Raw genomic sequence first — 25,785 nt, forward strand, 5'->3', positions numbered from 1 at the left:
CACTGGAAAATATTACGATGAATATATTTACAGTTTTATTCCTTTATAAGGCATGCCATTCATAAAAATACATGTCTAATTCATGTAATTGTCACCACTGGTTTAAAATGTTCATGTTTCAGTGCCATTGACAGCACTTGAAGTCCAATTAGGTTTGACTGGGAATGAATGCTAATATAAAAATAAATATATATACATTTCAAAGTTGGTAAATCATTGCTGCCATTGACAGTGGTGGACATCCAATCCAAATGTAGGCAATGAGCATTGTCTGCCATCCTTCCACTTCAAATAGATTGGACGTCTACTAGTGACAAACTAACATTCTATCATTAATGGGAGTGTAAGAGTTAATACAGGGATTTCATTTTCATTCCAGCAATAACGTTAACTGCTATAATGAGAATAATCTTGAATTTACCCGCATAATCCCCAATAAAAACATGTCTAGATAATTTATTCAAGTATAAACACGGAAATATAGTTCATTCAAACCCCAATTGAATAAATAAGATTAACTTCCAACGTCTCCAGACAAACATTTTCCTGAAAGATTTTTTTTTAAATCAACGGATGAAATACACGGAGCATTTGATCTCACTTGACGTCTCGAGGTTCTCGTCAAGCTCGCAGATGGACGTAAAGATCTCCCTGCGGCTGTCACGCTAAATCCCGGCCTAAGCCCATAATGAGACTAGTGGTCAACATTCACTCTCGGCTGTAATCCACCAAAAATTACTAGAATCCCGTCAAAATCTACATTCAAATGCCGATAAGTGTAGTGCCGTGGGGCGTGGGGAAGACGGAGTGGCCTATGTCAATATACGGGCCACCTGGGCTTGAATCTCCCTGTCAGGGTGCGAGAGCAGTGCGACCAGTCTGCGGTTGAACTCCGACGACTGGTCCAGCATGACCCGGAAGAGGCTGTCGCGCTGGAGCCATTGTTCCTTGGCCACCTGCTCCGAAGGCCTCCAAGCCCGAAGGTTGGCCACGAACGTCAGCAGTCGTAGAAGCACCGGGGACGCCATTTGCGTGTCAAAAAGCGGCATGATGGAAGTGGGAGCCTGGAGGAGAAAAAAAAAATCACGCAGGACAATTTCTGAATTAACTCTGTCCTCGTTAATGGCAAAATATGGACAACTTCATTTTCGTTGAATATTAAAGAGTGCCTCTCTACTGTGGGTTTGAATAGAAAATACAACTGTGGTCCAAAGTTTTTTAGACAAGTTTCACAGAATTTTCTAAAACTTCAGTTTTAAATGTAGCCTAGCTTCCAATTGCAACAGCAGAGGTCACCATTTCTCTATTTTTTTGTTTTACCTGAGCCTGAACGATATCATCCAACATGTCTGGGTTCGATGACAAATTCACCAGAACTTTCATGGTCTGAACCTGAAACAAACAGTTGTGGTCACTTCTTTGACACATCTATTAAGTAAAACTGCACTTTGTCTTGGGGGGAAAAACACAAACCTGTACAGAGACGCTGCCCACCACCAGCAGCGAGAGTAGCGGCGCCACCGCATCCTTGAGCAGGTGATGATGCTTGTCAGTGACGGACAGGTTGGTTAACAGTCTGAGAGCGCCCAGTTGAAGGTCGGAGTTCACCGGAGACATTTCCATCAGCTCCAGCACTTGTGGCACGTAAACCTGAAAGCCAACACATGCTTTTTAGAAACAAGTCAATAGCTATACTGTACTACTTTTTAAAAATTCATTAATTTTCCCTGTCGCTTATCCTCACGAGGGTCGCTGAAGCCTGCCTTAATAGAGTTGAAATTTTATAACTGATTCCGATCCCCCCCCAAAAATGACGTGATTTCTGATTAAGGACATCTCTACTACTACTACTACAACATACCTTCAGTTGCTCCTGATTTTGTGTGTTCATGCACAGGTTATTTAAAACATTGAGAGTCTGCACTTTAACCTCTTGCGCAGAGTCTGAGAGGAAGCCACCTATGATGGCGATTCCATCACATTCACGTATAATGTTCTGTGGAAGAGAGGACACATGTGTGTGAATATAGGTGGTGAATTTTTCAACCATGCATGATTTTTTTAAGTGCTGTACCTGATTGAATGTAAAGGCTGCAGCGTTTCCCAAAGTCACCAAGAGTCGACATTTGACTGGCGTACTATTGCTGGCTTTTAGCCTCGTCAGAAGCAATTTCAGGTGTTGTGGTTCCAGGTCGCCGGTAGACTGCTGGGTCATGACATCTGTAAAGTTAATGGTAGCTTTAGCCCTTTAAATGGTTTTCCTAACTCATTTGCTGCCATGGACGGTGCTAGATGTCCAATTCTGTTTGACTGGGAGTGGACGAATAAGCATTCATTAACCTCCCCTTCCAGTGAAAATGGATTAGAAGTCTTGTGCCATCAACATCACCCCAAAAACTCACCTGAAGCATCATTCGGTGGACATACAACGTCCAGTCCGGACACTTTGGACAACAGGCTGTCCGGTCGAACGCTATTACCCTTATTTCCCCTTGAAGCAACGACTTTACGGCTTCCACTTTTTCTCAAAGTTCCCCCACTTATGAGTTTATAAATGCAATAAGATGCCCCAGCACCAGCAATTAGCCCAAGCAGCGTCTTCATGCTGGCAATTCGAGGGGCTACGCTGCCGCTGTCCCCCATTCTACTGCAGTCAGTTTGCTAAACTGGGCTAGCAAGGAGCACATATGTCGTACGTGATGAAATATTAGCTAACTAACGCAGCTTGTTAGTTAACCCCAAAACAAAGCCGAAAGCGAAAAATAAATGAAAAACGATTCACCAATGGAGTGTGCTTTTGTCTATTGCTTTCATTATTTCCACATCAAAACGCATTCAAACAGGACGGATGCACGCTGTGAATTGAAGGAGAGGCATCGTCACTCGGCGGCCATTTTGCGTCGGGGCCGTCCGATAACTACCGACGATATTCATAAACGGAGCTACAACAATATCTATCTCAAAATATTTCTAGAGAACACATTCCACATTATTTACAATTTCCAAAAGCGTAAATGATAGTTTCACTACTCTCATTTACAGTGTTTCTCACTGATAAATGAAAAGAAAAAGGGAAATTCAGCGCCCCACATTCGACTGACTACGCATGCACAGTATTGCTCGTTGTCATGACAACAGAGTAACAAGCGTTTTAAACGCGCTACGAAAACAGGCAGCGTCAATTACAAAGCAGCGTAAAATCAAGTTGGTGTATTCCCTTAAAAAAACCAATGATGCGAAATACCTCCGCAGTGACCGCGTACGTAGACACAATCGACCACGGTGCTCAATACTAAATGAAATGAAATTCCAGCTAATGTTAACAAGCTTTTCTAATTCTGCTATTTTAATGTTTGCTCATATTTACCTTTTTGATTCCTCTAGCTCCCCCCGAGCAATGAAAAGATCCACGTCAGGGATGCAGAGAGCCCTACACAGCTCCCGATATACCGGGAGCATGACGGGTTTCCAGAGTCGGAAAGGCTCCCGGATGCTATCGGAGAGCAGAATGGGAAGAAGTGGCATGAACAGGAAGGCCATACGGGTAACTTGAATGAACTCTTTAATAGGTACACATTCACCTCCATATGTAGGCCAAATTATGTCGTTCCATTTTCTGTATCATATCATATCCTTTTGTTCATTCTTGAGTTATCTTGAACATAGGGAGTCATAACTCTGCTCTCTATCCATATATATACACCATATTGTCTTGCATATAAGCCATATTGGTAACTCAAAAAAATTATGACCAAAGCAAGGGTACAGCTTATATTATATTTGTTGGTTATTTTCTGTTTTGCAGTAAAAAAAAAAAAACATACGTTAGAAATTGCAAAATTCAATGATTTTAAGGCAATTTTAAGGGTACGGCTTATACACGGGTGTATATGCGAGTAAATACAGTAAATATTGTGTGGGTTTTTGTTGTTGTTGCCTTTTGCAGGTGCTGGATGAGGACGGCAATGACGTCACCCCTCGCCCACTGTTTGAGCCAGAGACCAAGGATCCACATGCGAAACCGCAAAAATTATTTTTTGATGATTTCCATTCCAGATGGGACACTTCCAAATCGTCCTCATACTTCATGATGCGTTCCTCCGGGTATCTATCCCCTAGATCTCAGGTGTCAAAACCGTATTTGTCATGGGCTGTTTGTTCTTTGTTTCTGATCCTTATTTCAATTTTAATTTAGCAAGAAACATGAAATCCCATTGAGTTTGACACCTGTGCACGAGAGCAAACATTTTGTTAATGGATGGGATGGCATTTTAATATAAATATATATAATATACCTTTCTTTTCAGGTCCTGCATGTGGAGCAGCAGCCTCCCCAGCCTGTCGGCCAAACATGGCGACGTGGGCTACTTCAAGTCGGACACCAGTCAGGCGCACGGTATCCACACGCACTTTGACAAAATCCTGAGAAGAAGCGGCGCTAAATGCGCGAGGTTTTTGGCTCTCCTCTCAGATTCGTCACGGAAATCCAGCACGGGAGCTCAGCAGGTGGCGGACGAGTTTACTCCGGATGAGGTGCTGAACGTCTACTTGTCGGAGACCGACACCATCACCCTTCTGGACATGCCCAGCATGTGTATGTCGGAGGAGGCTGAAAACGCACAGGCTGTTAAGTCAGTAAAGAACTTTTAAGGATCATTTTTAATTTAAAAAAAATCAATTTACACAAGTGCCTGATAGCATTACATACTATTACCATCTTCATATTTTCCAGGGAGAGCAACAGCATCTATATCGAACTATGCAAGAACAGACTGGGCAACGACAAGTACGTGGAGCGAGCCATGCAGACGTTCGTCGGTGCCGAGAAACACAAAAAAGTCCAGACCGATAAGATTTTGATGAACGATGAAGGTAGGCCGGCACTCCATCTGCCGTCCTTCATGTGGGCCGGACCAGTTCATTTTTTGGCCCAAAATTGTAACTTGCTGGCCGCCATTGACGACAATTGAGCACTCAATCGCAGAACTCCCCAAATCCGAGTTTTACAGCACAACTCTGACAACTCCGGTTTACGCAACCCTAAATTGTTTTGACAGGCACGCAAGCCACCATCTGGGATATTCACGACTCGTTCCAACCTGACGTGCCGAAAGTGGAGAAAGCCGCTAACCGCTCGGTTGAGTTGGAACAAGGGCCGAAAAGGACAAACAGCTCCAGCAGCATCAGCACAGTTGGCACAAGTAAAGTATAAAAACAACAATTATACATGTATTAACTCACCTGAATTGCCATTGGCCCAAATTTTCTTGGCAATTGCAGTTTAGATGATCAATTACCCAACCTGAGTCATGTTTTTTTCTTGAATTTAGTTTCCAATGAGTTGTATGTGCCATATTTGTTGAGTCATGTGGGATCTTTCTAGAAGTCATTTTTCTACTTGAGTTGTTTTTGGGTTTTTTGAGTCAGGTCTCTAGCAATTTCATCTTGATTTTATTCTGTGTACTTTGTACTTGCTTCGTATTTCCGGTTGGGTCACGTTCTTAATCTCAAATAATTTTGGTTTGGGTCATGATTCTTGAGTCTTAGCATATTTCTTTTAATAAATGGGTCGTGTCGTGTGCTGAATTAATGTTTGCGTCCCCTCTCCCTAGCCAGTAGCGGTAGCTCCCTGTTTGCCTTCAAGATGCAAAGGGGTGACGTTCTGGACGAGCCAGAACTCCAGCAGATCTTCAAGTCGCCCATGTTCCAAAGCAATTTGGTCATCATGGAACGCTGCCTCGTCGCCAACATCTTTCAACCTCGGCTGGCCTCTTACAGAAAGCTCCCCGAGATCAAAGGTAGCGTCCAGTTACGGGTCAACCAGATGCGGGTCGTTCGTTTTGACGTCGTCTGTGTTTCAAGTACCTCCCGTCGCCATGGAGCCCGAGCCTGAAGACACGGAGGACGAGAAGGAGCGAGAGGACGAGGACGAGGGCGAGGACGTTGACGAAGTAGCGGAGCAAGTGACGAAGGTGCCGGTTAAAGAAACGGTGGTGAAAAAAGAGGAGCAGGTGAAAGTAGAGGAAAAAAAAGAGGAAAAAGAGGAAGGCGAGAAGGTAGAGGAGGAACAACCAGTGGAGGAGGAAGAAGAAGAAGAAGAAAAGCCAGATCCAACTCTGGAGCTTCTCTGGACCTTTAGTTGTGAGCTCACCAAAGGATGGAACATCACCTGCATGGCTTGGAACAAGCAGAACACGGTAGGAAGGATATTCAGAAGAATTTAACGCAGTATAGTTGTTGTTGTTGTTTTTTTTTTTGGTCTACCGGACAGGATCTGCTGGCTGTGGGCTATGGGGACTTCAAGCCTGGTAAAGAAGGTCTCATCTGCTGCTGGTCAATAAAGAACCTCAGTGTATGTATTTGATTGGATGTGCTGCATGGTTTATATTCACGTAAGATTCGGTGTTCCAGGAAGTGCTTTTCTATGGTTATATTCTTACTTGACATGTGTCAAGAATCATGATTGTGATGTGGATATATTCCACTCTCAAAACTTGAATACATTTCAATAGCTTAAACAACGCTAATGATATTCCTGATGAAATTTGGAGACGGACATTTCAGTCGAAATGACCGACTGTTCTATGTGCAGTGGCCGGAGCGTCTCTATCGCTGTCACAGCGCCATCACGTCGCTGAATTTCTCCTCCACCAAACCTGACAAACTGGCGGTCGGCATGTACGACGGCACGGTGGCCATTTTCAGCGTACGACATCGAGACTCTCACACGTTCCTCACCAGCAGCATGTAAGGCAACGCTCGCTTCTTCCCAACATCCTTCTATCCTTAAGCCTTTGTAAATAGGCTAAATCAAGGGTGTCAGACTCGGGTTGGTTCACGGGCCGCATTAACGTCAACTCGGTTTCATGTGGACCGGACCATTTAAGATATAATATTTTGATTTTTTTTTTTAATAAATGGATTAAAAGAACTGGATTAAAAGCCCTGAATATTCCGTTTTTTATAGATCTAAAACAATGTTTATTTTAGCTTTTTTTAAATACATTTTTAGGTTTTACAAAATGGTTTTTGAACTAAAAACACAGAAAAAAATGATTAAAAAATTACAATTATTGATTTAAAAGGGGGAAAATCAGGAAATTTAATATACCTCTATACTCTTCATTTTAATTTGATCCTAAAACCGTTGAACTGTAAAATTTGATCCAAAAGTCGGCACTCATGATTTACTTTCTCGGGCCGCACAAAATGATGTGGCGTGCCAGATTTGGCCCCCTGGCCGCCACTTTGACACCACCTGTGGGCTAAATCATTCAAAGTTTTGCCAAATATGCATTTCGCATTAAAACTATAAAGATAAATCAATGTTTTTTTTCTTCCAGGAATTTAATATGCAAAATAGAATTTGAAATGTTCGTCTTTGGCTTACCAATCACAATTGATTTCGAACTGCAACGTAAATACGTTTAGCATTTTGCAGGCTGTCAAAACGTTCAATTATTTTGAAAGTAAAGTAACATGTCATTTGTTGATTTGCTGTTTGTGTTTTTGGTTTGGTGTATTCTTTGCTGTTGTAAAGAGACTGCAAAAAGAGGCATGTACATCCCGTGTGGCACATCACCTGGGCTAAGCAGGAGATGGGCTTGTCTGAAGAGGACACGGTGGAGTCCATCGTGTCCATCTCGGAGGACGGCCGTGTCCTCAAGTGGCTGCTTTGTAGCCATGGACTGGATAGCCTAGGTAGGAACAGCCATTGGGGGAAAAAAATAGAATGTGTCTCACTTTTTTTGAAGATAAATGTTGGAAAAACGTGTATTTCGGATCACCCATAAGTAGGGTTGTTATTTTAAAAGCAATAATGGGTCAATAATCAGACATGTTGGAGCTGAGGAGAATCCAAGACGGGATTAAGAAGACCGAAGGCAACAAAACCAGGAAAGAAGGTATCCTGGTTTCCACCGCCACACCCGGTCTTTGCTTGGACTTTCAGCCGAAAGTAAGTTGAGGTATCGTCCAAAACCACAGTTTTGTTTTGGGATCCGATGACAGGATTTTATCCATCCTTCCTTTAGGATCCCACTATCTACCTGGCCGGCACATCCGAAGGGGTTGTCCACAAGTGCTCTGTGTCCAACCATCATCATTACCTGGCCATTTATCAGAAACATCTTGTAAGTCAGACACTAGCTCACCACAAAAGGACTGTTTCCTTGACAACACTCACAAAAACGCAACTCCTGACTTTTTACACACTAATTAAATGATATAACCTTGTCAAAGAGCTTTAAAAATAGCACACATCCTTAACTAATGAACTTGTACAGTAAAAATAATGTAAGGAACGTTTTGCCTGGGCATAGTGGAAACCAACGACGTAATCAAAGGCAAGGATTTCGGGAGAGTAGTTGAGACTCGTTGACTTTATCATGCGATGAGTCGGAATAGGAAATTGAAATTGGGTCAGGGAGGAAGTAAACGTGGCCTGAATTGCCTGAATTGTTACTTCTTACCTGGTCCTGACTCCCACGTAGTGTCCCGTCAACCGAGTGGAATGGTCGCCGTTCAGCAACGACGTATTCCTCAGCTGCTCGTCCGACTGGACCATCCAGCTGTGGAAGGAGGACTGCCTGACGCCGGCGATAGCTTTTACGTCCATCCAGAGTCCCGTGCTGTCGGTGCGCTGGTCGCCGCTCTGGCCTTCGGTTTTCGCCGCTGTTAAAAGCGAACAGTTGGAGATCTGGGATCTGAACGCCTCCTTGTAAGTCTGGATCGGAGAGAGCACGGTTGAGAGAGTGAGAGTCTCCAACATTAAGAGCGACTCGTTTCTCAGGATGGACCCCGTCATCGTGGAGCCCGCCGCGAAGGGCGTCAGGATGACGTTCATGCTTTTCGCCAGGAACTCGGATTGCATCCTGGTGGGGAGTTCGGTTGGGGAAGTCCACTTCTATAGGATCAACAACCTCAGCGTTTCGCTAGCCAAGAAGGTAATGCTAACGTTACCTAGGTCATACAGTGTTTGCACTCTATATCACAGGTGGGAAATCGGTACTTTGTAGCTCCTTTTGATACCGAAATGTTGCATGACAATCCGTTATTCGATTCCAAAAGTATCGATACTCGCTGTTTTGTTTGTTTGTTGTCATGGGGTGAATTTAATTTTGCAATGCTGCAACAATGTTTTCATCACTGACCATGTATTCAATTTTTTTCATCTTCATCCAGGTGCCAAGTTTGGAGGAACTTGTTCATTTTCCTTCCATTAATTAGGGGACCAATAGTTTCCTTTTTCAGGAATTTTCTTGAGGCATGTTTATATTGGAGACTTGTTTCACATGGAAATTGTAACTTATATTTTTCAGAAAAATATGCACAAGTCATGTTTCTTGGACTAATGTTTCTAATTTGATTCATCTTTTTCCTCGAATCATGTTTCGACTCCTTTTCTCAGCTTTGATTTGTTGACATTGTAGGTTTAAAAAAATGTTTTTAAATATCTCTTTTGGGGATCCAGGATCTGTATCAAAAAATATATTTTGACACTTGACATTTCAAATTAAATCTCAACTGTTTCCTCATCATCACCATTTGTGAACCAGTTGTTGTCCATGAAAGCCAGTCACCACGAGAGGAATGCGTTGGCTTATGTGGTTTTTCATGGATGACAGGTCTTCCATTCATTCCGACCGATTGGCCGCGCAGCTGCTTGGTCAATTCGTGGCATGCTGGCAGCATGTGTGCCCTCACATTCCTGCATTTCACTAGCAGACACTTGTCAACAAAACCAAAATAGATGTGGTTGCACCTGCAAAATGTCCACGCGTCCTCCGAAACCCAAATCCAATACTGCACCAAGTCCGTGAGTGCATTTTGGCTAGCATTAAAGGATTAGCATTATGTGCTTTGTTTTATTTTTGACACTCATTCCTTATCGAGAGTACTGCGAATAAATATTGTATCCGGATAAAACATTTAAGTATCGATACGATATTTTTCAATACTCTAATAAGACATGACAGAAGAACATACTAAGCCAAGAAAGTAAAAAAAAAATACAATCAGATCTTTCTACTTTGGTCATATTTTTAAACACATTTTAATTTGTTTTTTCTTTGATTGACTTCTCGACTTAAGTCATCTTTCATATTTCAAAATGAGTCATATTTTGTTTGATTTTCCTGGTTGAGCTAGGTTTCATATTTCTGCTTCTATTTTAGTTCTTTCATATTTCTACTAGATTCATGTTTCATTTGTCTTCATACTTGAGTCTTAGTTTGTTCAAATTTTTACCTGAGTAGTGTTAGTTTTTGTTCAAACTAGTTTGATATGTCTACCAGAGCGTCTTTTTAGACTTGACTCTTAGATCCAATGTGGCTGAAGGAGTTGTTTATGTACACGAGTCATGTTTCTATTTGGGTCATGTTTTGTTTTCCAACTGTCAAGGTTGTATGTGAACATCTTTGATCTAAAATTCGGCTTGAGCTTTAACATCCACCAACACAACCACAATGTTGTGTTTCGCGGGGAAGTGAAAGGTTTGACGTGGACTTGATCACTTTCACAAATTACTCGCGGACTTCCCTACAGTGTTCATACCAACCTGCCTACATATTTCAGTTTGACTTGAGTCTCGTATTTGTCCTCTATTTTCTATTCATTTAAAATTACTTTTAAAAAAATGAATATTTTTTTATATATTCTTAATGAATGATGAAATAAGAAAAAATAAAATGAACGATGCGGTTATAAACCCCCCGCCACCGCCTTCAATAACACTCAAAAGTGGGCATTTAACATCCCATTGACAACGACAGACATCCAATTCATTCACGTTTATTCAATTCGCCTCTTCCAATCAAAATGGACGTCTAGCACCGTCAATGGCAGACAAGGAGCTAAATAAGTGCTCTGTACAGGTTAACATACTATTAAAACTCCTAGTCGGGGTTAGTGTATAATTAGATATCGTTCCATTTGAGCAAAAATACATTCGTGATAATGCAAATGACCTGCCATCCGCCCCAGTCTCAATACAATGGACGTCCTGAACCGTCAATGGCAGCCAACGAGTTCCCCTAAACCTAAAGCGTTAACTCAAGTTAGCATTTGTGTGTTGTATTAGACTGCACTTACCGTAAATATCCCGGATGTGCCATGGTGCCCAATTAGCGTGGAGGTGGACCTCCCTCCGAGACAAATTCACGCCCAATTTAAGCCTTCGCCTCCCGGACTCATTCGGAGTCACAGCGGGTTCTCCAAACAGACTCCCCGAAGTCATTTGGACTCTAAAAGAGTTCTGTTCGAAAATAAACAACAGCAAGTCACTGCAAATGAGTCGGGCGGGACAACGAGAATGTTACAAGTGACCATTCCATCTGCCGAGAAGGAAGAGGACGAGGTGGGGAAGTCGAAAAAGGTGAGTACCTTTTAAAAAAGTTGTATCCATTTTGCTTTCTTGGAGTTCATTTGTTTGCTTTTGTGTCGTTTTTACACCATTTTTTGCTTGTGTTTCGCGTGTTGGACTCGGTAAAGGCGGAAAAGAAGGGCGAGTGAGCACCTGGAAAGGGCGGTATAATCAGGTTGATGTGTTCAAGGAACCCCAGAAAAACAAGCTTTTTCCTCAGTGGAGTATGTAATATTCGTATTTAATTACGGAACCTCTATTTCCTCATATTTGAAACGTAGTTAAGCCTCGAAACTATCGAGTTTTTATTGATTTATGGTTTATTTAAAAAAAAGCATGGTATGTTGTCAAAACAATAAAACAACAACATAAGAAAGGAAAACAATAAACTACGGTTTGATATCTGCGTTATCAGAAAATTAATCTGAATTTCTAAAATAGTAAACTTGAATTCGAAAATCTTTTTTTTTTTAAATAACTGAATTGAATCGTGCGACCTGAAGCAGTTATTCAAATTGATTAAAATCATACAATATCATTTAAGATTACGTTATTGAGAATCCGTTTTCTATTTCAACTATTCAAGCTAACTTTCAAGTTCAGCATTTCATATTGAGTTTCTGACGCCACAAATATCAGCCAATATTCACTTAAAAAAACACGAGCCTGGCCACGAATCAAATAAAATTGATTAAGATAAATTATGCAAAAAATAGTGGTATGGTATTTGTTTACTATTTATTACCTCATTCGCTGCCATTGACGGCGCTAGACGTCGAATCCTACTTACAAACAGGACTTTTTTTGCAAATTGTTTGTGCTTTCCATTTTTTTGTGCAGCGCTTTCGCGTTGAAGTGCTGTTTAACGAAAGGAAACATTTTGTGCTGAGGAAGAGCAGCGAATTCCAGATCCTGCACAGAAAAGTAAGTTCATGTGACCATCCGTCCCTTTTTTAATTAAGTTTTTATCATCCTGCTATACCTTGACCCTGTACTTCAAGTATGTGTACTTCAAGTATGTGTACTTCAAGTATGTGTACTTCAAGTATGTGTACTTCAAGTATGTGTACTTCAAGTATGTGTACTTCAAGTATGTGTACTTCAAGTATGTGTACTTCAAGTATGTGTACTTCTACTCAAGGTAAGTGTACTTGCACCATTTTTTTGGGGGGGGGGGGGGCGACAATTTTGCAGCTCCGGAAGATCATCCAGACTCCCGACTTTCCGAGTAAAAGGAATCAACATTTAAGGACCAAACCTCTTGAGCAGAGGCGGCAGGAGTTGGAGGATTACATCCAGGTAACATAAATTGCTACTTAGAAGTATTAAGAAAAAAAAATACTTTAGCTTTTTAATGTCACAGCTACAATAAGTGGATGGCGACCTCTAGTGGACAACATTAATATCGGCTTTTGGCTAATTGGTGGCAATTTTTTTAAAAAGGCTGAATATCTTGCAGTATTGAGTTGATATTTTGCGTTGTCTCCTGTCCAGGAGATAATCTATCTGTGTGAAGATGTACCACAGGAACTGCTAGACTTCCTCCACCTCAAGCATTATCACACAGCAAACAAGATCGGCAGCATGGAGTAAGAATGTTTAATGCACTGGTACTCTATAACATTCGCTCCATTTTTCCTCACTTTAATGTTTAAATATCTAATCCTTCATCATTCGCAGCTATCGTTATTCGCATATGTCAAAAAGTAGTCCTTCATGCCAATTTATTGGACAAATGAATCATTTTAAAGAGTATAAATGTCAATGGTGAACGTAAGGCCATTCAATATGAAAAGCGATCGTAAATTATATTTGTCATGAGATGAGTAATCAATAATTTTGTTATCTTTGAACATGACCTGTATTTTAGTATGCATTTTTTTTCTAGACAGACAATGCCATAAAAATGAATTTAGGGTTTTCAATTGTATGGAATCAACTCTTGTTTAATTTATCAGCTCATTTGATTGTTCAGAATGAATTGCCTCACAGTTGATTTCTTTCTTTTTTTATAATTTCTAAAGTATTGATGATCAATGACTCTCTTTATTTCAGATCACTTGATGACCTGGACAATCAGGATTACGGGTAAATAAAGGAAATTACAATTTGTCACAACGAAGGCTTTCAAGTTTTATAAGAATACATACGACAGCGAATATAAAAAGTCTACACACCCTCATTCAAATGTCTCTTTTCCAATCACAATTCTAGCATGTCAGCAGCAATGTGGAAATGTATTTTCTTCACTTTTTTCATTTCAAAATTGAAAAAGCTTCTGAAAGTCACCTGAATAATATTCATATTTTCTTCAGTTATCAGTTGCCGCATCAGCGAGTGATGGGATTCTTCCGGGATCCTTACGTTTCTAACTGCCCGTCAGGTATTAACTTTGTCATAATGCATGTTCATATGAGCTAACTGTTTACTTTGAGTGACCAATGCTGATTTGAACTCGTGTGGGGACCACCTCTCTCTGTCGCAGGTCTGCCGGACGTCGTCCTGGGTGGGGTCCTCCAAGGTTTCTACCGAAGGGATGTCCGCGTTAGCTTCATGGCTCCTGACAAGTCGACTTAAAAAGCGGTTGAATGAGTGGAAGGAGATGGAGTGGAAAAAAGTTTTAATTTTTAAAAAATCTCATAAGTGAGGATTTTAGTGTTTTTTAAATTGTTCTCAATTTCGTCTGCCAAAGTCCAAATGTATCCTTTATGGGTTAGCATTTCAGTATTTTTAAAATAGCAGAGATGTGTGTGGCAATGTGATGGTGGGTGTTATAGGGTAACTTTAAAGCAATTAGTGCGAGTGGTGACTTATATTTCCATTCACTTTTGTTTATCTTGGTTTTTGGTGTTGTGTTCACTTGTCCAGTGATTATTTTTGTAATAAAGAAATGGATTGTCTTTTAAACTTCTGAATGAACTCTCAAAACGTACACTTTTGCATTTAAAATTCGTCTTGTTAACATTTGAACTTGATCTCGTGACACAACTTGTTGCAAGAAAATGTAGCACCAAACATGCACTTTCTGACACAAAGATGTGGGATTTCCTGATTACGAGCTGGTGTTGTCATACCGAGTAATAGTAGCCTACTCACTCAGCGTGTGCGCATGCGCCGAGCGGGAAGCCGGAAGTGGGTCTGTCTCTATGCTGACGGTGTCGCTCGCTAACCCGCAGCCTGAAGCTGGACCTACTTCTTGCCTTCCTCCGCGCTTCTCGCTTGGTCAATGACGCCGACCTCCGCCTCTCCCTGCACGGGTAGCGTCCAGCGAGTTTAGCGCCCTTAATGCGCTTCTCCTTGAAACCACAGCCTATTTTTGGTCGACACGTTTGAAGGCTGAATTCGGACCACTGGTAGGTTTGACCACCGCTCTTGTCAGCCATTAAGCTTTTTTTGCTCCGGGTTGAGTGATTCAAACTCGATGCAGGGGAATTTGAGTGAAAAAAACTGTCTTTTAATGAGATTAGTCGCTCCTGAGGGGACTAAAGCTTCATATTGTTGTCAAAATAACAAGTGTTGAAGCTATCGCTAGCGAATACTGCACATAAGTCATGTACTGTGAGAAGACTGGAGTTGCAAAGTAAATCGAGTCGAATAACGCAAAAGTAATGCAATCTCATTATTTAACATTAATTTTGTCAAAAGTATTGATACCGAAACGTTGCCCATGTATATATACACCTATACACATGTTTGTTTATATTCATAGATAATCATGTAGTATATGCCTACATATTAGGGATGTCCCCGATCGGAGGTCGTATCGCAATTTATCGGCATTTATTTGTCTTTGCAATTCCAGCGCATCATGTGGAGGAAGGCGTCAGTGGCTGCCCTCCTGGCCCTGGCGGTGGGCTACCTCTACTACGGCTGCCCCGAGCTGCCCGAACAGCTCCTCCACTATATCGGCCCGACTGGCGACCAGTCCTCCCAGCAGAGCCAGCAGCATCTGGAGCAGGTCATTTCCGACGCCTGGGACTCGCTGATCAAGTTGCCCACGCGGCAGTGGAGCAGAGTGGCGGTCGGGTAGGTCTGATCTTCATCCGCGACCCCTCGGCACAACTGTCCGCTCGGGCGTGTCGGGGTTTGCTGAGAGCTCTTTTTAAAATGTGTCTCCGAAGATCTTTTGGGGAAAAGTGACAACTGGAAGTTTAGATTTTAGTGGCCAAACATTGTATGTTTTGGCAAAATATTACCTGCATATCTGGAAAAAAAGTATAAATCAGCTCACTTGCAAGCCAAGAGCTTAAACATCAAGTGTTTTTTGCTGGGCCATAACAAAAACAATTCTTTTATCATAAAAAGTGCTGTTTTCGTGACTAATAATCTGTCGTGATTGATTTATTATTTGATGGGGAAAGAAACCTACAAACAAACAAACAGACAAAAGATAGTGGCTAGTATTAAATATTGTAGAAAAAGAATGCAAATTCCATCTGAAGTGCTGCTCTACTTAAAAAAAAATCCAAGTTACAAACGACATCAGGAAACAATAAATTTCGGAAGTACAGTGGTACCTCGAGATACGAGCTTAATTCGTTCCGGGTCTTAGCTCGTATGTCGATATTCTCGTAACTCGAACGGGCGTTTCCCATTGAAATGAACAAAAAACAAATTAATTTTTAGCACCGGTGAATCGTAATATAACATAAACAAATTTAAATGAACTTGGATTACGATGCAGACACACTCAAAAATAAGTTTAATCTAACCTTACACTAAACTTAATTCTATTTTTTCCCCTTTTTTATACATTTCTCCTGGCCGGGTTGGCTCTGTTTGCCCCGCCTCCACACTGACTTTCAGTCAATATCGAGGGTTGCTTGAGTTTGTATTCCCTTCAAAATATTCCGAAAATGATGCACACAAATGTCCTCACAATAGGATAACGCACGACCACTTGCCAACGAGAAGTAGTCTTGAATTAGCGATCGCTCCGCAAACGGGAGCTAACAGGCTAAGGGGGAAAAAACACTGAAAAAATACAACGCTCCGCCCAGTGCTCGCAGAGACATTACAAAGAGGTAGTTGCGACCAGAGACATTACAAAGAGGGAGTTGCGAGCCAGTGCCCCTGATGTTCTTATGAGCAGCCAACGAGATGTAATATATACTCGTAGCGATCGCGCCGCCATTCGCGCTGAGTGACGAAAAAAATGCAACGCTCCGCCCAGTGCTCGTAGATATCTGTTATACACGATAGAGATGTGGCAAAAAAGACAGTGCGCTACAATAATAAACGGCTTCTCATATCTTGGCCATCTGGCTTTCTCGCATCTCGAAATATTTCTCGTATCTAGAGATAATTATTTGCTCAAAATTTTACTCGTATCTCGAAATGCTCGTATGTCGAGGTACCACTGTAGAGGTAAAACTATAGTTTTTAAATTACCTATGGTGACGAGAAAGCAAATATGACAATACATCATTTACTATCATTTATAGTTTCCGATCATGATGTGTTGTTTCCCGTCCTGGTTTCAGGGTGAACGCCTGCGTGGACGTGGTGGTGTCCGGAGTGGGTCTTTTGCAGGCGCTGGCCGTAGACCCGGGAAGCGGTCTGGATCACGAAGTACTGCACTCCAAAGAGGACCTGAAGGAAGCTTTCATCCACTTTATGGAGCGTGGGGCGGCCGCCGAACGATTCTTTAGCGACAAGGAGGCCTTCCGGAGGATCGCCCGTGCGGCCGCCGAGTATCCGGGCGCTAAAGTGACGACCCGCAATTGACCCATCTTCCGCTCAGATGCCGCACGCGCCTCAAACTTTCATTTTTTTTCCCGTTATAGCTTTACGTAGGAGGGAACGCCGCCCTTATGAGTCAGAAGCTGGCGACATACCCGGATCTCATGGTAAGTAATGGTCTGGTAAAAATGTCAGGGTATTTACTGTTATATTTTTGGGCTTTAAATTATTTCTTTGGGTCATATTTTAATGACTAAAATGTACAAATACTGGTGTTTACTTTATTCATTTGAATTGTCAAAAATATATTATACATTTATACTAATATATCACATTTATTTTGAATCCAAATGTTTTTATCTGAAATATATTTGAAATAAAATCAAACTAAATGATGAAAATAGACAATATTTACTGTTTTCCCCTTTTTAAATTAAAAAAATACACCAAAAATAAGAATTTACAATTCAAAGCCTAAAAATGTAAAAAAAAAAATCACGCCAATGAAATGAAAAAGGTTCTGATTAATTTAATAACCGATTAGTACATTAATCGTGGCAGTAGTAAAGAGCGGGGAACAATTAAGGAGTTAAAGGCTATTAAAAATAACAATTATTTTACTTTTTTGTATTGTCTTCAAGGTTTTGTTATGTGGACCCGTTGGACCGAAACTTCACGAGATGCTAGACGAGCAGATTGTTGTTCCTCCGGGATCCCTGCAAGAAACGGACGAGTACCATCTCATCTTGGAATACAAAGCAGGTAATATGCACTCATTGGGACAATAAACACCTAAATTTGGATATTTTTGTCTCTCATTTATTCTTATTTGTTTATACAGTAGAATGTATAGCCTAGAGTACCTTTTATATGTTGGATTGAGTGTGAGAAGGTGCTAGATGTTACGTGATATGATATTTTTGCCACCAGGCGAGCAGTGGGGTTTAACACGGGCGCCTCAGGCCAACCGCTTCATCTTCTCGCACGACGTGGCCAATGGAGAGATGAGCACGCTGGAGACGTTCGTGGCCAGTCTAGAGGAGTTCCAGCCCGACTTGGTGGTCTTGTCTGGGTTGCACATGATGGAGGGCCAGGGCCGCGAGCTGTGGGAGGAGCGACTCAAAGAGGTCCTGAGATGTAATTCTTGTAGCCCAAAGTAGGGGGGGAGAAACCAAGTACAGTGGTTTCTATTTTGCATAAGAGTTTGTCAACAGTCTAAAACCTTTTTTTTTTTTAAAAATATTAATAACTGTGAACACTCTTGGCAGGCAGTGGCGGCTATATCAGACATTCGTCACGACATTCCGATTCATTTGGAGCTGGCTAGCATGACGGACAAAGACTACATGAACAGCATCATGCAGGAGGTACATGTTCAAAAGGATTTACAGTCTTCCCTCAATTATCGCAACTTCACTTCTTCACGATTTTTTTGTGCTATCAATAATTTTGTATTTTTTAAGTTCGCATAAATGTGAAAATCAACGCTGAAACTCGTAAGCGGAAGCAATTATTTATTTATTTTTATTTGTTAAGTTCATAAAAATGTGAAAATCCACGCTGAAACTCGTAAGTGGAAGCCACTCTTGCTGCTATGACTCAGCACTGGAAAAAAAAAGGTAGTTATAATAGGGGTGACCCTACTTCGCGATTTTTCAATTATCGCGGCCATGTCTGGTCTACATTAACCGCGATATTCGAGGGATTACTGTATAGGAAATAAAATCTAAAAATGGAAGATAGAAAATAGGATCTGTGGGATGCAATAACAGTGGTCAATAAACTGTGGGTTTCAGGTCCTGTTGATCTATTAGTTTAGATTAGACTATTCCAGGGCACTTTCGCATTTACGGGTTACGTGTTGTTGTTGTTGTTTTGGGGGGGGGGCATAAATAATGACCCCTAATATAGGTTCTTACTTGAAAGTCATTAGCAATGAATGGCAAATTTCTGGTAGGTCTAATTCAGAATTGAATGAATGAGGTCAATGTGTTAGGACAGAATGGGGTCTTTTTTCATTAGAATTTTGGGAAAACTGAACTTTTGGGCTAATAAAAATTCAACCAATTTTAAATCTGAAACTGAGTGGAAATATAGAAGAAAATAGTTTGGAAGCCAAAAAATGTGAAATGCTTTGACTTTGTTAAAGCATTCCCAGAATTTGTTTTTTTTTCTCATAAAAAAGCAGCAATTATTCCCTGGCAACCCCTCCCATTCCAGATAGAAAGGACGTCTATTACCGTCAACGGGTGATTAAGTTTCTTTTAGAATCAATCTTGACTGACTGATCCCACGCCGTCCATCTTTGTGTCTTCCTGTTAGCAGGTCATGCCCATTGTGAGCTCCATCGGGCTGAACGAGCAGGAGCTGCTGTTCCTCTCGCAGGCCGGCGGTGGACCTCACGCTCAGCTACCGGCGTGGAACGGCGTGCCGGACGTGGGCCAGGTCAGCGACATCCTTCTGTGGATCCTGGAACGCCACGGGCGCGCCGACCCCTCGTCCGAAGCCGACCTGACCCGCGTCCACTTCCACACGCTGGCCTACCACGTGCTGGCCACGGTGGACGGCCACTGGGCCAACCAGGCGGCGGCCGTGATGGCCGGGGCGCGCGTGGCCAGCAGCCAGGCGTGCGGCAGCGCCGTGGTGGACGCCGCCAAAGTGGAGCTGAAAGCGCCACGGAGCTTCCGCGGCTCGCACTCGGAGCCGCTGGCGGCGCTTTCGCTCGACCCGGCGGCTCCGGTGACGGCCTGGCGGCGGGGGAACGTCACGTTCCACATGACGCCGGTGCTGGTGTGCAAGGAGCCGCTTCGGACGGTCGGGCTCGGCGACGCCATCTCGGCGGAGGGGCTCGTTTACTCCGAGTTAAAGAGCCGGCTACCCTACTGACCGCTCGGGAGTCGGGAAATCCTGCCTGTTCACGCGTCAACCCCCCCTATGCACCGCCGGGAAGTCAGGTGTGCCTAGGGTTGCAAAGGACTGAACTGGTAAGTTAAACTGGTCAATTGTGAATTACTATGCTCCAAAATTGGGGGAACTTTCATGGGATGTAATGGGAATTGAGAGGACTAACGCTAAAAAGTTTTTATTTTACACTTGAAACTAAGGAAACAATTCAAGTCACCAAGAAAAATAGTACAAATTTAGTCATGTGGCTCTTTAAAAGTAACTTAAAACTCATTTGAACAGTTATCATTTATTTTGTAGGAAATATATTGATTGGACATTTACATCCCCAATAGCACTAACAAGTTTTTTTTTTAATTTAAGTATCAAAAAGGGTATTATCTGTCTATTCTTCATCAGGATTTTAGTTGGTCATTTAAAGCCAAGCCTGAATTTTTGCTGTTAATTCCCATTGAAAGTTTCCAACTTTGACAATTTCTAACAATTTTGCAAGCATAGGCGTGCCTTCAAAGAAATCACCTTTATTTAAATTTCAGCTCCACTGAAGCTATATCCACACAAACAGAAAATTAATGACTTAAATCATAGTTCTAAATTGCTCACATGCACTCAACGGACAAAATATAGATTTTTTTTTAATAACCGCTATAGTTTTTTTTAGCACAATACGTGTGGATATATTTGAACAAAAACAGTTTTAACATTTTATCTTCTTGAATATGACACACCTTTCCTGTTTTTCTCAGTCACATTTGGGTACAAGAACATGATGTTAAAACAATAGTAGTGTTGCACTGAATAACATGCCAATGTTGAGTAATATATAATAGTATTCAATTGGCGGTTGCCCTACCCAAGATGGCCGTCGTCTTTAAAAAAAAAAAATTGAGCATTTGTGCCCTTCCCAAGATAACAGACGTCCAATCTTGTGGTGTCCAATCATAATTCTGTTGTGAATTTAAATGGGTTTATACGTAGTAGACGTCCAATCCATTTGAAGTGGGAGGGTGGCAGCCATCCCTCCTGCTTCAAATGGATTGGACATCTAGCACCGTTGATGGCTGTCAACAAGTGGCTGGCCAAGCCATGAAAGAAATACTTTATATTTGAGTGAGTACTATATGCAGAATCATCATACTAAAAGTTTTTGTATATTTTTTTCCCCAAAAATATGTTGGTATCAGTTTGCCAGCGGCTGACAAACTACAGCCAAGGTAACATGGTATCAGTGCAACACTAATTAATTCATGATACGCTTGCAGTCAAAAGTTTTGAGACACTTTCTGCGAATGAGAAAGTGTCTCAAATTTTGGCCAAAGGTTTGTTTTTAGTATATTTTATTTTTTATTTCCTTGGACAATGGCTTCTACTTTAAAGATGGAAAGAACAAATTAATATTTCTGTGACCGTCCGAAGTGGAACATAACCGGTTCCAGGTTCATTTTCAAAATTAGTTGCCTTCCTAACTAACCTGATGTGGTTCAAGTAAAACTACTCACCTGCAAATACTGTCACCTATGTGGTGTTCAGAGGCTGGTTGGCCGGATGTCATGGTCCGATTCTGTGATTTGCACACAAACACAAAGATCCAAAGAAAAATGTGAACCCTTCTTTAGTCTTTACTTTTCGACTTTGAGGCTTTCACTGTATTTTTGGTTGACTGAACAAGGAAAACACTTCATTTTTGTGCTCCCTTTACCTCAGATGTCTTCATGCAAAATATGTTACGTACTTGGTCACTTGGGATTCTTTGCACTAGTAGGCAGGTAGGCGAACCTGCAAGGTGAATGTAACCCCGCCTCCTCCCTAGCAGTACAACCTAGTCAGTTATTTGTCTCCTGTCTTAACATGTCATTAAACTGCGTACCTAATGGTTGTTTGTGCTAAGCTAGCCGTGATGTCAAGATATATAAGTGGACGACTTCATGAAAATATGAAGAAATAAGATTCCTATGTATGTTTTCTTTCTTAGAACAGAAGCAGAAACCTCTTTCCTGTTAGTGGCCATTTTAGTTTTCAGAGGTCCACGCTAAAATGTATGAAAGGATTATATTACACAAAGATGCAAATAAATGATTGTTGTTATTTACGAATATTTGTCATTTAAGTGTCTTGTTGTGGTTCGTGCAAACTTCGGTTTTGGTTTTGTTTGTTTTTAAAAAAGGTAAAAAAAAACAACTTAGTTATGTGGATATTATATAATTGTATATAGCATTTCTTTCTGATGTACAATACTGGAACTTTTACATAAAAGACAGTCTTTCCCAGAAGCAAGTGATTCAATGGGTACAGAAAATAACTTTAAATATTATCTATTTAAGTAATAGTGTCTATATACTTTCTTAGCTACCATTTTGGTTCAAATTTATGCTGTAGAAACGACCAGTTGCCTGGTCAGTGGTTTAAGAAAAGTGCCGTTTATATACTTAAATTCTTTGTACACTAGAATTTCACATGAAAGTCATTTCTACTATTTTCGATTGCTTTTATGTGTTTGATTTAGTAGTATTATATTTTTGTATTTAGCTCAATAGTATGCATTTTTTATTAAGACCTTTAGATGGCGCGCCGACCTGTAGTGCTGAGCGACCTTTTTAAAAACAACGAGGAAGAAAAATAGCCAATCAAGTGGAAGCTCTCAAACTCGCCGAGACTCGAGCACATCTCTCCACTTGTCAACGCAAAAGGTACATTTGACACAAATAACGTATTTAAATTTCATGAATATACGTGAAGGTTGTTTTGGCCATCGCCCAACCACGGAGAGAAAGAGTTGTTTTTTGAATTCTATCGCTTGTTGACAAGAAAATGTGGTACTTGTTTCTGGAATGGCGGATAAGCTAGCCTTGCTAAAAAAAAAGCCGATGCCCTGAAAAAAATGGCACGGTAACGGAAAGATATTTCTTCTCATTGGCTAATTATAGACTACAATCCAGATAATTATAATAATATAATATAATAATACGTGTACGTCTAAATGACAGTGGCGCATATTTTGAGTTACAGTGATAAGGAATGTGACGACATTTACGTAACTGACACAATAGAAGTCATACAACGTGATTGAGAAAATGCTAATTTGTTGTCGTTTTAATGCAACGCCATTTAAGCAACACGCATAACTATTAGGCATCTAAATAAAGGTAAAATACTTGTTCATTCGCCCCTCCCAGTCCAAATAAAATTGACGTATTTCACTGTCATTGGCACTGAAACATGAGCAATTTGAAAATTGTAAATGCACGTGAATGAGTTTTGGGTCAATATTATGCTAAATTGCTAACAAAGTTCTCCAGCTAGTCAACCTTCATTTTTTGGTAAATTAAATCCTACGTGCTTCTAATCTTTATTAAGAAAAATCCTTTTTTAAATGAAAAATTCCTTAAAAATATTTTCTTTTACTCCACAGCAATGTGTCTCAAGGATAATTTGGTCATTTTAAGACGGCGAAGATTCAACAAAAGAATAACTCCTAAGTAATTAGCGATACATATCCGACAAGGCTGCGCGACAACGCAATGGAAAGCACGAGCGTGAAACGCAAGCGGTCAGCAAAGAAGAAAAGAAGTGACTGGCATGTCGCCAAACGGCTTAAAAAGTCCAACGATGGCACGGATGTTCCAAACCGAGACCAGACCCCGAAGGACGCTTGGGAGGTGGACAGCGGCTTCTCCGAGTGCAGCCCCCCAACCAGCGGCCGGACCTCGCCGTGCCCGACCTCTTCTTTGGCCGCCGCCGCCGCCCCTGTCGTGGTGGCGCTGGACTGCGAGATGGTGGGGACGGGACCGGGTGGGCGTTGCAGCGAGCTGGCCCGCTGCAGCATTCTGAATTACCACGGCGACGTCCTCTACGACAGTTACGTCCGCCCGTGTCAACACGTCACCGACTACAGGACTCGTTGGAGTGGCATCCGGCCGCATCACTTGCTCGACGCCATGCCCTTCGAGCAGGCCAGGAATGAGGTCAACTGCCGACCCTTTCGCTTCAAATGGCTTAGCAGTGCTGCCAGATGCTAGCAATCTTCTGTAGTTTACGACACCAGCCACGGTTTTGAAATGAAATTTAAAATATTGAAAGTTTGTTTTTGGCTCGCCATTTTAACTTGCTAACATGTTTCATTTCCAAACGCGACGCCATGTTCTAAATAAGTGATCCGTTTTTTACGTCAAAATGTTTTATTTTGAAAGTAGCGTGCTCGCTTCCTTTTCTTGTGCATGCTCAATTGTTTCAAGCAGCGTAGCGAAAACAAAAAGACAAATAAGGTTTATTTGCGTTTTTTTATTTCATTTGCAAGATTTAACTCTTGAAATTATTTTGAAAAGCATTTAAAATGAGATGATATTGAGTTTTTTCGTCGTTGGTAAAGGCCACTAGGCAAAAGCATCACAAAATCTGAAAATTCTCTTCAACCACTATGAAATATGATTTTTGACGATTGGATTGGATAACTTTATTCATCCCGTATTTGGGAAATTACGTTGTCACAGTAGCAAGAGGGTGAGGATGCAGAAATAGGAAAGGTTCTGGGTTAGATTTTCTTTGCCGTGGATGTTTGAAAAAAATAACTTTGTGGTTCCCTCTGGCAGATTCTCACCATTCTGGAAGGCAAGGTGGTAGTGGGACATGCAATTTTCAACGATTTCCGCGTTCTGCGCATCCCCTATCCACGTCACATGGTTCGCGACACGGTGGCGACGCACCTCTTGCGTGCTTTAGCCGGATTTCCACGCCAGCGTCGCGTTTCCTTAAAGACGCTCGCCGCCAAGCTCCTCGACAGACACATCCAGGTATGTTTTGTGCTTTGATACTTTTGTCTTTGAAAATTGTTCTACTGCTTTTATTTTTGTATCAGGAAAATGATGCAGAGAAATTGGTGCAAAAAAAGCACACATAAAAAAACTGCAATTTTAATGTTATTCCTTCCGGGTAGGTGGGAAAAATGGGCCACTGCTCGGTGGAGGACGCCCTGGCGGCGCTGGACCTTTACAAACTGGTTCAAGGCGAATGGGAGTGGGAGCTTCAGGGCCAGCAGATGGACAACGTGGAGCAATACATGCAGGACCAGTACTGGCCAGAAGGAGGCGACGATGACGACGACGACGACCCAGAGGCAAACGCTTTCTAATATATTCTCAGTCTTTGTAGTTCTACTCTACGTAATCCAGCTAGCAACAAAAAGGAAGAAAACAGATCATTTTAGCCCTTTTTTTTGCTACAATGAAGTACCCCACTGAACGTAAGCCAACGTTTGTTTTTTGCTGCTATCTTGAAGTGAAATTCAAAATAAATTTTACCACTGATTTTTGTTTCCAGCGCACTTTGACTCGCGAGGTGGTAAAATGATGGGAAGCCAGGGACGTTCATTCGCCACTCTCGACAAAAGGTCAACTTTTGCTAGCGATTCTGTTAGCTCCGCTTTGTCCGTCCGATACCCCCTTTAAACCTCCTTCCTCCCCTCACGGTATGCCACACGTTTTCCTCCCAAAGGAATGGTGGGCGAGCGCCTAATCTGCTAAAGCTGCTCAAGAAAGAAAGCCCAGTTATGCGGATTGCCGCAACAATGCCGCCTCTGTGCAGCTGAGGCCCAAAACCCCTTCGTTCTCTAAAAAAAAATACCCAGTCATTAGCCGTTATTGACGGCGCGAGACGACCGATCCCTTTCGATCGGGAGGACCGAATGGACCTCACTTGTATAGTTGAGAAAGCCAAGCCGTTATCTTTGCAAAGATCATTCTATTTGTTTTCCATATATCATACCTGTCAACCTCTGCCGATAACTGCCCTTATAAATGATTATGATTCCCCTTACAAACCCCCCAAAAACCTTACGAGTCGTA

The 25,785-nt window shown here is 41.7% G+C and overlaps 5 protein-coding genes and 1 long non-coding RNA gene across 8 annotated transcripts; 4 read left to right on the forward strand and 2 right to left on the reverse strand.

Moving 5' to 3' along the window:
• Positions 1 to 28: 28 nt before the first annotated feature.
• Positions 29 to 2,906, reverse strand: armc10 (armadillo repeat containing 10). The gene is made up of 6 exons (XM_077597521.1): positions 2,403 to 2,906; positions 2,075 to 2,220; positions 1,862 to 1,996; positions 1,474 to 1,650; positions 1,321 to 1,392; positions 29 to 1,064 (listed from the first exon to the last, which is right to left on the reverse strand). The coding sequence occupies exons 1-6, from the start codon at positions 2,641 to 2,643 to the stop codon at positions 813 to 815; spliced, it is 1,023 nt and encodes a 340-aa protein (XP_077453647.1). The 5' UTR covers positions 2,644 to 2,906; the 3' UTR covers positions 29 to 812.
• A 215-nt stretch (positions 2,907 to 3,121) lies between these two features.
• Positions 3,122 to 9,460, forward strand: dnai4 (dynein axonemal intermediate chain 4). Of its 2 annotated transcripts, XM_077597509.1 has the most exons (16): positions 3,122 to 3,259; positions 3,385 to 3,544; positions 3,947 to 4,104; positions 4,308 to 4,631; positions 4,733 to 4,872; positions 5,058 to 5,201; positions 5,613 to 5,798; positions 5,863 to 6,197; positions 6,272 to 6,352; positions 6,593 to 6,747; positions 7,541 to 7,701; positions 7,836 to 7,957; positions 8,034 to 8,132; positions 8,493 to 8,719; positions 8,792 to 8,945; positions 9,184 to 9,460. In XM_077597509.1, the coding sequence occupies exons 1-16, from the start codon at positions 3,231 to 3,233 to the stop codon at positions 9,226 to 9,228; spliced, it is 2,520 nt and encodes an 839-aa protein (XP_077453635.1). In that variant the 5' UTR covers positions 3,122 to 3,230; the 3' UTR covers positions 9,229 to 9,460. The 2 variants fall into 2 exon arrangements, with proteins under 2 accessions (XP_077453635.1, XP_077453636.1); XM_077597510.1 differs by lacking the exon at positions 3,122 to 3,259 and having other exon boundaries at positions 3,318 to 3,544; positions 4,308 to 4,396; positions 4,472 to 4,631; positions 5,617 to 6,197.
• Positions 7,232 to 11,262, reverse strand: LOC144071980 (uncharacterized). The gene is made up of 3 exons (XR_013299783.1): positions 11,092 to 11,262; positions 8,472 to 8,725; positions 7,232 to 7,697 (listed from the first exon to the last, which is right to left on the reverse strand). It is a non-coding gene; the product is annotated as an uncharacterized LOC144071980 (long non-coding RNA).
• On the forward strand, positions 11,152 to 14,269 carry snx22 (sorting nexin 22). Its single transcript, XM_077597520.1, has 7 exons — positions 11,152 to 11,374; positions 12,203 to 12,286; positions 12,557 to 12,661; positions 12,857 to 12,951; positions 13,418 to 13,450; positions 13,678 to 13,745; positions 13,848 to 14,269. Exons 1-7 carry the CDS (start codon positions 11,312 to 11,314, stop codon positions 13,937 to 13,939), a joined length of 540 nt encoding a protein of 179 aa, XP_077453646.1. The 5' UTR covers positions 11,152 to 11,311; the 3' UTR covers positions 13,940 to 14,269.
• Positions 14,270 to 14,456: 187 nt separating this feature from the next.
• adpgk (ADP-dependent glucokinase) lies at positions 14,457 to 22,041 on the forward strand. 2 transcript variants are annotated; one of them, XM_077597511.1, is made up of 8 exons: positions 14,457 to 14,715; positions 15,165 to 15,388; positions 16,846 to 17,071; positions 17,149 to 17,211; positions 17,686 to 17,806; positions 17,975 to 18,171; positions 18,313 to 18,411; positions 19,367 to 22,041. In XM_077597511.1, the coding sequence occupies exons 2-8, from the start codon at positions 15,171 to 15,173 to the stop codon at positions 19,928 to 19,930; spliced, it is 1,488 nt and encodes a 495-aa protein (XP_077453637.1). In that variant the 5' UTR covers positions 14,457 to 14,715; positions 15,165 to 15,170; the 3' UTR covers positions 19,931 to 22,041. The 2 variants fall into 2 exon arrangements, with proteins under 2 accessions (XP_077453637.1, XP_077453638.1); XM_077597512.1 differs by having other exon boundaries at positions 19,370 to 22,041.
• isg20 (interferon stimulated exonuclease gene) lies at positions 20,954 to 25,248 on the forward strand. Its single transcript, XM_077597519.1, has 5 exons — positions 20,954 to 21,058; positions 22,501 to 22,635; positions 23,358 to 23,910; positions 24,535 to 24,735; positions 24,879 to 25,248. Exons 3-5 carry the CDS (start codon positions 23,467 to 23,469, stop codon positions 25,071 to 25,073), a joined length of 840 nt encoding a protein of 279 aa, XP_077453645.1. The 5' UTR covers positions 20,954 to 21,058; positions 22,501 to 22,635; positions 23,358 to 23,466; the 3' UTR covers positions 25,074 to 25,248.
• The last annotated feature ends 537 nt before the right edge of the window (positions 25,249 to 25,785 follow it).

The sequence above is a fragment of the Stigmatopora argus genome, chromosome 3 (genome assembly GCF_051989625.1).
Source record: "Stigmatopora argus isolate UIUO_Sarg chromosome 3, RoL_Sarg_1.0, whole genome shotgun sequence".
Classification (NCBI taxonomy): Eukaryota; Metazoa; Chordata; class Actinopteri; order Syngnathiformes; family Syngnathidae; genus Stigmatopora; species Stigmatopora argus.